This window comes from Corvus cornix, chromosome 19, assembly GCF_000738735.6.
Source record: "Corvus cornix cornix isolate S_Up_H32 chromosome 19, ASM73873v5, whole genome shotgun sequence".
Taxonomy (NCBI): Eukaryota; Metazoa; Chordata; class Aves; order Passeriformes; family Corvidae; genus Corvus; species Corvus cornix.
Window position 1 is genome coordinate 6,906,215 of NC_046348.1, and position 11,263 is coordinate 6,917,477.

At 49.3% G+C, this 11,263-nt stretch overlaps 1 protein-coding gene across 2 annotated transcripts in view; it reads right to left on the bottom strand.

The window, feature by feature from the left end:
• The window catches only part of PHF12 (PHD finger protein 12), a 32,127-nt gene extending 21,616 nt beyond the window's left edge, over positions 1-10,511 (bottom strand). Inside the window, exons 1-2 of one of the 2 annotated variants that reach the window (XM_039562685.1) lie at positions 10,337-10,511; positions 9,833-10,014 (exon numbers count right to left, since the gene is read on the bottom strand). In XM_039562685.1, coding sequence (XP_039418619.1) covers positions 9,833-10,014; positions 10,337-10,405 — 251 coding nt within the window. In that variant the 5' untranslated portion in view covers positions 10,406-10,511. Of the gene's footprint in view, positions 1-9,832; positions 10,023-10,336 lie in introns of both variants that reach the window. The other variant, XM_039562686.1, reaches the window with a different exon arrangement.
• Between the last annotated feature and the right edge of the window lie 752 nt (positions 10,512-11,263).

Here is an 11,263-nt window from a genome sequence, read left to right on the forward strand (position 1 = left end):
GCAGCCTGCGGTGAGTTCCCCTCCACTGCAACTCCCTTACCTTCCTCTTGTACTCTTGCATCAACACAGAGCTTCTGAAGACAAAAGTCAGACTCCAAAAGTCAGACTCCAATTACCTTAGAGGTGGTTATTTGGAATACTATCAGCTCCCTCCTCTCCTCCACTGTTATTCCTCAAATTATTCAGTTAAGTCTCCAAGTTCTGCTCATTAACATGGATAAATTGTGACATTCAGCTGTACAAGGAACAATCTTCCCGAAAAAGCCAAAGATTTCTCAAGCACCAATGCAGAGACCACCAAACTTCAGATAAGCCCAGGATAATTTTTTGTTCTTTATGGCCCTCTAAGCATGACCCGACCACATTAAAACTAACAGTTTCAGCAACTTTCTGGCCTCCATTAGGCTCACATTGTTTATAAGTGATACCTATTTTAAGTCAGCAGCACAATTTACATTAACTACAGAGCATCACCCACTATACTTCTACCTGTGGTGCAACAGCTCCTGAGGGAACCTGTGAAGAAAGCTTGATAGCAGCCACCACAGCTTTGTTTACACTGAAGTGAAAGTCTTGAGCATGCACATAAGAAGTTCTAAATTAGTAACATCCAGCAAGCACTCCTGGACACCACCAAACAGGTCAGGACATGATTATTTTGGCTGCCACTATGCATGGAAGGGAACCAAAATGACCGTTTCACAGGTCACCAATTATCCCATCATCTGGAACGCTGCATCTGCTTAGCATGCATCTTTCCAACAGCATGGCCAGAGCTGGAAATAAGGGTTCAGCAAGAGACAGTAAACAGAAGCAGGATTAAAACACCATTATATGGGCGACAGCGAGGAACAAGATGTATCCAAGGAAAAAATAAAGGTACACTACACTGTCTACATGATGCTACAAGAGTGGAGGAAGAGTTCAACTCTTAAAGGTTTAAGTAGCAGCATTGCTGGGTATGCCAGATCCCAAAATTTCCTTCACTGTGTGCTTATTTTTACTATCTAGACCTGCCAGTGTTCAACACTTCAAGGGTTTGGCCAGCAGTCCCAGTCTCTGGCAGCAGCACCACCGTGCTCCTAAGAACCAGGTACCATTTCAGGACTGTATCACAGATTTTGTGAGTATTCTGTGAATTTCAACGCCAATTAACTTATTTATGTGAATCCTTCATGAAACCACTCCTGCTACTCTCATCCTGGGAAGAGAACCTCGTGGAAGCAAGTGTTTATCTACCTTACCTCAGCTCCCTTCCTGCCTTCACTGGGGGTCCTGCCTCTTCCCCGTGCCCTCGTGCACAGGCCATCCTGACGTTCATGGGGAATCAGGAAAGTTCCCTCCAGGGCATGAAGTAGAACTTTTCTGCCTCCAACCTGACAAGCAGGAGGGTCCAATAAACTGGATAAGCTGCATGTAAACATGTGATCACCTGATGTAATTAGTTACTTCTATTTATAGAAAGAACCTGGCCCACAGAGACCATTCCCTAGACAACCTGTTAGTTATTACCTTCATTAATGTCCAGCTGACAAAAAATTAAAGGAAGTATTGTTTTTTAAGATATCAAATTTCCACACATATGTAAACGTATACATATATAAAAATAAATATGCAATAAAAAGTGTATAATACCATTAGTACCGCAGTGAAGTTTTTTGATTATTATTTTAATTAGTTTGACTGGTTATGAACTCTGATATTTGAGACATATTTGTCTAGGGAACCATCCAACTTTGGATTTACAAGCAGAAACCATGGAAGTCGATAGGAAGAATTGTTGACTTTGAAAAATGTGGGTCAGACACAGAAATTCAGACATTCTGCACATCCTGACTCCTGTTTCTTTCCCAGGCATCACTCATGCCTGTGCTGCAGACAATAGTAACAATAGCCTGAATTCAATGCCCAGGTTCATTATTAAGTGTTCGGGTCTTTATAGCACCATCTTCTTAACAGATTAGAAGTCATCTTCTCAAAGCAGGATGACACATAGGGCAGCATCAGGGAAAAGAAAGGAGGCTGAGGAACAACACAGCCCTGGTGAGAATCACTTCATCCAATTCTGTCTTTAAAGAACAATAAATGAAGAGACATCTCTGATGGGGGGAAAAAAAAAAAAATCAAAACACAGGTCTGAGAGGTTTCTGAGAAGTGAACACATTCAGCCCCAGCCATACTGAACATGTTCAAAGGAGACAGGGGTGAAAGGACAGCGGCAATAAGGTGGAAAAAAGGAAAGCAGCACATCACAAGAGGATGAAGGGCAGACCCATAAAAGCAAAAGCATGAATTTGTCTTCACACAGGCACAAGTGAACTGTAATTCTGACATCTACATGTGGACTAGGCTTTCCCAAGAATGCTGGGGAAGAGAGAAAAAAGAGCAGAGACAGAAATATCCACAAAAAAAAAAAAAAAAAACCACCGTTAGAGCAGGGCATACATTCTTTTCTGCCTTTTCCAGATCACCTTCATATCTTGCTCCTGTTGCTATTCTAGACAGAGATCACTGGGAAGTTCACATGATGCCGTGCCCAAAGTCAGAGGCTGTACAGGCAGGTGTTTCACACCAATCACTAGTGCTTGCCAGAAATTCAGCATGGGGTTTTCAGCCTGCTAAATTGTATCCTCAGGCCAGTGCTTTCTGCAGGGTTCAAAGTCGGTAATCTCCAGCTCCATCTAGTTTGCTTCCAGTGATCGTGCAGAGCAGACGTCAGCAGAAATGGGTTAGAGTTGGGTTCAGGCACTCGATTCCCCCCAGCTGGCTGAGATGGTCTTTGCCTTTTGTGCTCATGATCTGATACACTAACAGGAAGAATGATTTATACAACTTCTTTTTTTCTCCCCCTTTCATTTTTGGCTATAGGGAGCATTTACTCCATACCCTGGAAAGGTATGTGATTGCATTACAACTGGTATCTGTCAACCCCTTTATTAAAGGGAAGCTACAACACTATTTTTACTCAGCTTACAGAATTACTGGATACTGCAGTGTTCCTTCGAGGAAGCTGGGCAGACATCTAGCGAGCAGTGGAGCTGGAGACAGCACAAATCGATTACTATAAGAAGGAAAAGCCAGCTCTGACAATCTGTGTCACAAAAATCACAGGTCTAGCCAGTAACCTGACGTGGCAAGATGCTTTTTGCTTACACTCACTTCTTTCATACCCCAGTAACAAAGCCATGTTATATCCCCAGATACATTTGCATTTTCACAAGTCCAAGAGAACTTCCTGACTGGTTTAAAAAAAACAAAACGGGTACATCCTTCTCACATGATTTATATTCCAACAGACAGCACTTCCTAAATATTCAGCCTGTCACACTTGCTTTCAGGGAGATACACCTCTTTCCTACTCTGGAAGTAACTGCTCCCTTTCTGCACAGCAGATTCCTGCTATTTGTTACTGACTCAAGGATTAAGAAAGGCTGCAGAGCACAGGAAAAACTCAAGAACCTGATACCTGCCAGTGAGTCAGTCTAGCAACAAAAGCAGTTTAACATCCACTGGTGTGGGTCAATAAACGGAAGAATTTTTGTTAGTCTTGAAAAACTGTTTCAGTATCGATGCTACAACTGAAATTTCAAATTGACTCTGTCTTACACAGGGAAACAGGAGCCCTGCTCTCCTGCAGGTGTTCCTCACACCACCACAACAGAACCTACAACCCAAAAAAGGCCCTTTTTGGGAGGGGGGGGGGGATAATGCATGTTTGGTCCTGATTCTTACTAAAAATACACGGTTCTGTCACTGACAACTGCACAGAGGCACTCCCCACCCCGGGGTGTCCTTCACACCCGTGGTAAGAGAAGTACAGCCGGATGTCAGGCATGCCAATTACCACTGCTTCTCTTTTACTACCCCACCTAAAACAACACTGAGAAATGGAAAGAGAGAGAGGGAAGAATTATGAGCTTTATAAGATCTTGTGTAATAAACACAGTAGTCCTCCATTCCCAACTATCAGATCTGCTGGCGGCAGTACAATCTTAACAACACTGAGCTTGTATGTGATAAAAAGACAAGTCGAGCTAAAAGAAGGTGAATATATTTACAAGATAGTGCCAAGATCTCCATAACAAACAGTCATTAGCAGATTAGTATTATGAATCTAATCCAATTAAGAATTTCCTTTGCAAATGCCTGGAGGAGCTGGAATTCCTCCGGGAAGACCTTTCCATGTTGTGAAAGGCTCCCGTGAGTCATGCCTGCAGGCTGACATACCAGGAAAGACCAGCTCTGGAGCAGCAGGAACAAAGCAGTGAACCCCACCTTGAAGCAAACCGCTGCAGCCTCCTGATCCTGAGGAGTCAAGTCAAAAATGGATCCCACAGCAGCACCGAAAAAAAGACTTCTTGGTTCCACAAGTCGTGGTCAGCAGAAAACTGGCACTTTCCTAAACCAAGGTACTAAACCACAGAGAATTTTCCTTGTTCACAGTCTCCCGCTGTGCCATTTTAAACAGCTTTGGAACAATGCGGGTGTTTGATGTAACACCAGTCCACGCAGCAGCCATGTCTGAAGGCAAAACCTAAGTTAAGCAGTTAAACATCCCCCTCCTCGACTTCGAATCCTTGACTTTAGAATCCCAAAGCCATGCTTCTACCACTCCACACTGACGTTGGGAACTGCAGCAGAGACCCACAGCTCAATCCAAATCCCCAGTTCTTGCCCACACTGCAAAATCTGCTCACGCTCAGTTTAACATCCACACGCACAGGTGAGAATGGTGGTTTCAAAGTCACCCAATCACGAGTTCATCAAATTCTTACTGTGAATGATTTGCTGAAGCCCTCAGCTGAAGTCCATAGATTTAGGCTGACCTTATCTCCCTTTGCACAGAGAGATTTAGGACAAAATAAGGAGAGTGAAAAATCTCATTGGTACAACTTGGCTGAGCAGAGCTGCCAAGACTGATCATGTTACCACATCTGCAGGCGCACACACAGTGACCCTCCCCTCCCAGAAACCTAGCCACGGCAATCACTTCCTCCTGCCTCAGGATCCAGGCTAGGCTAGCCCCAAGGCTCCCAAAATATCAGAACCAGAGATACATAAAAACGAAAGTTGGGATTTTTTTAAAAGCACATACTTAAACCAGTATTGTTTTAACACAGTATCAGTTAAGATAGATACATTTAAATGTTGGGAACAGAACAGCTTACTCTGACCTTCAATACGCAATTGCATAAACATTAAAGTAGGGGTTTGCCGGTCATTTACTGTTAAAAAAACCCAAACAAACAGAAAGCCTCAAAAACTTTCTGCACTTAAAACTACAAGCTTTTTTGAAGCTGTGATGTAATTAGATGTACTGAAACCCTGCTCCTAGCCACTATTAGGTAGGAAGTTTGCCTCTCCAGCACCTTCCTGGACATCCTGCTACTCCTTGCAGCACGAGATGCCTAAAACCATTCTAAGATTCACCTGAACCACCCGAGGCAGCCCAAGATAACCACTAAAGGAAGGATTAACAGACAATAGACTGGCCATTGTTTTGCCCCGATCACAGACTGCATATTCATGTAAAAACCCAAAGCTAGAACAAATGCCAAAGATAAAGCAGGGCATTTTAGACCGAATAAGGTGGGGAAAGAGTTATTGATGTCCTACCAGCCAAACACAACTTTTTTCCATTCGAAGCACTAAAACAATTCGACTCATAGAAAATACCCATAACTCTGGTTTAACCTTCTCTGCTGCACTTTGCAGCTCTGTTACTCCTATTCTTCGACACCAGCACTTGGGTGAAGACTGCCAAATCGGAGGGGAAATGAGCCAAACACTGCAAATATAAACACAAGGAGGTGTTGCAAAAAGTCTGATGGAGGTAGCAGGCCCCGGTATGGACACAGTGCATTTCTTCCAGCACGGCAGTGAGGAACCCCCAGCTAGGAGGAACGTTTTTGCTGGGCAGTGCCACAAAACTGGTACTGTCTGTTTACGTAACTGGTCAGCTTCAGGAGACTGAGGTCACTCTGCCATGCCAGCAGAGCTGCACAGCCAGCGGCGTGAGATTTTACAAGAGGGACTTGAACCGCAGCATTCAGCGAGGTTTGTGCTTTTGGGCTCCTCCAACCAGAAACTCGGGCAGGGAGACTTTTAAAAAAATAAAAGGAGAGAGAAAAAAAAACAAACACAAAACTGTTCTGTGTTGGTTCTCCCTCCTGTTGTCGCTCCCCTCCCCCAGCTTGTTAACTAAACTTTTCCTCTCCCGGGGATCTTTCTAATCCTTGGTAATGAATTTGCAACATCAGTCACTTTGCAAACCCGCTTCAATGTGAATCAAGTTTACTACAAGCTCAAGAAAACACAGGGAATTCTAACAATCACATTGCCAGGAGGAGGATATAAATGGGAAAGAATAGAAGTAGCACTGGAAAATTGGTTTTCAATAATGTAAAGAAGGAGCGTGCACCATCCCTGGGGGCCTGGGCTAAGGCAGAACATCAGGATGGAAATGCATTCTGCACTGTTACCCAAAGCAGCAGATTATGGGCAAACAGCAGAACCAAACACAAACTTCAGAGCTAAAAATTCCATGTTCTGTTTTCAAGAATTACTAGGGACCCGAAAATCCTCAATCTGTAAATTCGAACCTGAAGAGAGTCACCTGACTGTGATATTCATCCAAGTATGTTGAAACGAAGTATCTGGCAGGGATTTCACACTTTCCTGTACCCCTCCCACCAGGCCAGTTTATCTGCAGCCAGGCTGGAATCCTCTGGACCCATGGACTCTCACAGCACCTATAGCAGCTTTACACTGAACTAGTGATTCCAAAACGGAGTTGTGGGAAGAGCTGACACCCCGACAGATGAATTGGGAAGTCACTTCCACCCACATTAATTCAGGAGAGCAGTTGTTCCATGGTGTAACAACAAAACTTGTTATTTACCACCTCGGATGTGTAATACTATCAGACTTGGAAAGTTTTGGAAGTTATGGCCAAGTGCTTTCTGTTTCCCGCAGAGGACAACGGGTGTAAGTGCTAAACTGAAGTTAAGGCAAACTGCTGAAATTTGAGGGTCACACACTTACCTAGCAAAGCCAACTTTCTCACTATAGGCTTAAGCAACATGATAGAGAAGAGCCTTCTCTACACAGGAAGGAGCAACACGAGTTCCCAGGAAGCTGAGCTGGGTTTGCCTCCAGCTAACTGCATGACTTGTGCCAATCATACCTCTGAAAATCCCTTTCTTTTGTAATATGGCCTCTTCTATATAGCTGTAATCAACTGACCACAAACCCTACCAATTAAAAGCTACTTTTTAATTTCTGTTATGCTAAATTGATAATAAATTCGACCTGGTACTAAAGCTTACAATAAATATTCAGAGAACAGGTAAGCTGTCACCACAAATCACTTAGAGTGCCCCAGCAGTGCTATTCAAATGACTTAAACCAAGCCTTGCATTACAGCTGCTATTCTTTAAATAAAAAAAAGGAGGCAGAAAGGAAGTTGCAAGCGCTGTCTTTATGCCTAAGTTTATATCCAGAACGGAAGTTTACTTTAAGCAAGATGTAGGAGGTAAAGGGAAGACACATGAAAACAAAACCTGAGCATCCCTTTGAGACAACCTGAGTCACCTGAAGGCCATGGCCAAGGGTCCAGCAAAGGTCCTAGAAGAAGAAGGCAGAACCAGGCCCAAGCTGGAGGCCTTTAGACAAAGCTTTTCCACACTGTGCCACCTCCCACAGCAGGATCTGGGCTACTGTCAAAGGGATCGCTTGAGAAACCCCAGAAGAGGCAACAAACAGAGTGAAAGAGAGTATTTAGAATTGCCCCTTTCACTTCTGTTCTAAACAGTGACTAGTTAACCAAAGATACATATTTTTTATATAATATTTTTATATAAAATTTTTACATAACTATAATGCAACTAACTCAGGTACAGTGAAAGCTTTCCAGGTATCTGATTTACCTGATTGTTTCTCACTCGCTAACTACAAAAAACTCACCAAATTAAGCCATGAAATTTAGGCATGCACGTAGTGGTCTCATTTATGGTCAGGTTTAAATAGGATTCAGAGTCAACCAGGACACTCTACAGCCTTAGTGACAGCTCTTCCCTCCCAAAATGAGAAGTTTTAGCCATTGCTCCAGCCTCGCTAAGAGAAGGCTCAGGATGTGTTCAGCGGCATCCGAAAGCAACTACGCCCGGCAGAAGGAAAAAACCACCCTTAAATTAAAGCTCATCAAGGACACTGGATGAAAAATAATGATAATTACTATCCTCCTAGTAAATATTAGAGGATCTGCACTACCACCAGTAGCACTTCCTCAGGGTAGGAGGGATGATGTCATGGCTGCATGCTACAGCATTGTCGGGTTTGCCTGGCTACACGCTGCTGCTAACGGGACACTCCCTACACAAGTGTGACCGAACACTCAGCTTTCCTGCTATCAGCAACCAGTTTAGTAAGTGTTCAGAGACCCTCAATTAGCATAGAAATGCAGAATAGCCAGCAAGCAAATGAAAATCAGAAAAAAGAAAAAAAAAAAAAAAAAAAAACAACAGAAGAGGAAAAAAAAAAGCGCAGAGGAGACAGCTGTAACAGGGTGGCAAACAAAGCTCCAAAGCATGAAAGAGAGAAAGGAATGTGGTTAAAAATCTCCCCTAAGGAAGAATACTCTGTACTCCCAAGCTCCAGCTGTTTGACTTGCCCTGCTCCCTCCTCCACTCCATTATCCACTCTGGCTGTGCTAATTTAACACAAACCGCCCGCCTGTGTCAACTGTTGAAAGGGGGGATTTCGGCAAAGCAGCCTCGGATGCATCCAAGCTCTGGGTGCAGAAAAGGAAAAACTTTGGGGCGGAAAGTTGAGGCGCTTTTGGCGTGGTGTCGCTTTGTGCCGGGAGAGCTTGGGAAGCTGCGAGGGAAGGCAGCAAGAGCCCATCCTGCTGCAGCCTCCAGCACCTCGAGCTCTGCCACCGCTTCCACACGCACTTCGACTCCCAGCCGGCAGCCAGATTTGCACGCAGAAAGCTCTGCCTTCATCAACGAAGCCACAGAGCTCCCAGCAAGAGCACCCGACAGCCCCCCAGTTCACGGCAGACACCCCCACGGATGAGACAAGCAGGTCGGAAGAGCAAGGAGGACGGGAAAAAAGGAGGGAAAGGAATAAACCCAGCCAACGTTAAAGTCTGGAGGCCTGGATTTCCATGGGGAAGGCATTTTCACGTTTGAGATACTGTGGGGAGCGCTGCAAGGGTTTGGAAGTCATATATGCAGCCAAAATGGCGCTGAGAATAAAAATATAATTTAAAGGAAGGTCGCCATATTGTAAACAGTGAGGCAGGGAGACACAGAGACAGCAACCTCCATTATTCCCAGCAGCTGCAGCAGCACGGAAGCACTGGGAACGTCAGGCCTGGTGCGGAGACGCCACCAGGGCTTCCCCCTCTCCAGCCAGGGCCCTCCGGAGGGTCCCCCTCAAGCCAGGCACCCTTGGAGAGCGGTGAGGAGGGGAAGTTTCCCGCTGGGGGGGGGGGAGGAAGGCCGGGCAGGGGCAGCACCAAGGCAGCCAGGCCGCGCAGCCAGCGGCCTCGCTCCTCCTCCAGGCCTCTCGCCTGCTGCTCAGCACAAAAAGAAAGGAGGAGGGTGGACCCCCAACCCTCCAGAAAGCAGCCAGGGGAGGGTTCACCTCGGCCGCTGTGGATTAGTCTCAGCACGGATAGACCCGAGTAGGGTTTGCATCTCCTTTTTGTTCCTGTCTGCTCCAGCCGGCCCCACGTCCTCCCCTCCCCGGGACCTAACGGGAAGCGGGAGCGACCGGAGGGAAGGTGCTCTGGGCAGATCCGGAGGGAGAGAGCGCCAAGCCTTACCAGCACTGGAGGTGGAAAGCGGCGGGGCAGTGATCGCAGCACAGCAGATCCCCTCCTTCCTTGCAGCTATCGCAGCTATCGTGGTTAGTGGCCCTGCCACTTCGCCTGGGCTCCTTCTCGGGCCTCCTGCTCTTCTTCTCCCCATCTTCGCTCTTGGGGGGAGCCAGGAGGGCCTGGATTTGCTGCACATGCACACACAGACAGAGCGGGCTCTGAGGGGCTGCACGGACCCTGACCCAGCGCCCTTCTCCCCGTGCCCGCCGGGGGGACAGCGGCCCCGGGCCCTCCGGGAAGGGATCGGCGGGGGGACAGAGCCCCGGCCGAGCCCGCCCCGCCCGCCCCGTGTCCGGCAGGGCCTCTCCGGGGGCCGGGCGAGCTGCCTCCGTCCCTCCGCACTTCCTTGTAAGGCCACGGGGCTCCGGGGTGGGGGGGGTCCCTCGCCATCTTGCAGCCCCACTGCCTCCCCGGTCCGGCCCCCCGCCGCCGCCGCGTCCCGGGCCTCACCTCCATCAGCCCCCGGAGGTGTCCAGGTCGTAGACGATCGTCTTGGTCTCCATCTTCTCCCACATTCATCCAGCCCGGGAGCGGCCCCGAGAGCCCCCCCCGGCGAGAGGGAGCGAGGCGGGGACGTGCGGCGGCCCCTCAGCGGCGGCTCCGCGTCGAGGCGGCGGGGGGGGGGCGCGGCGCGGCGGGGGCGGGCGGGCGGCGGGGCCTATCCCACGGGCCGCTGCGGCTTGCGCGTCGTCCTCCTCCTCCTCCAGCCGTGCCCGGGGGCGGCCGCGGGGGGCCCGACGCCCGCTGCCATTGCCGTGCAGGGGGTGGGTGGGTGAGGAAGGGAGGGGGCGGCGGCCCCGCGCCCGCCGCGGCCGCTCACGCACCGCGCACGCCCCGCGCACAGGCGGCGCCGACGCTCCGGGCCCCGCGCGCACGCGCACTCCGCGCCCCCGCCCCGCCCGCCCCGCGCGCATGCGCGCTCCGTGCCGCCTCCCGCGCGCGGACCTGGCGCGGCGGCGGCGGCGGCGGCGGCGGCGGGGGGGCGGCGGGACGCACGCGGAGTCACTGCGCGTGCGCGAAGCACGGCCCCGCGCGGCTCCACCCCGCCCCGGCTCCTGTTGGCTCCGCCCTTTCCCCGCCCTCCCCTCGCGCAGGCGCACAGCGGCCGTCACGTTCCAGGGAGGAGGCGCGGTAGCGGGGACGTCAGTGACGTAACGGCGCGGGGCGGGGCGGCGGGGCACGCGCGCGTCGGCAGGGGGCGCGCGGCGCGCAGGGGTGGCAGGGGCGTGGTTCCTGATTGTGACGTCACGCAGACAGAGGCCACGCCTCTTAAAGCGGCAGTGTTCACACACACACACACACACCCCCCCCCCCTCCACCAGAGAGCACGGGAGGGGAGGGTGCGGGGGTTCGAGATGTCATGGGGGTGTTTGGGAA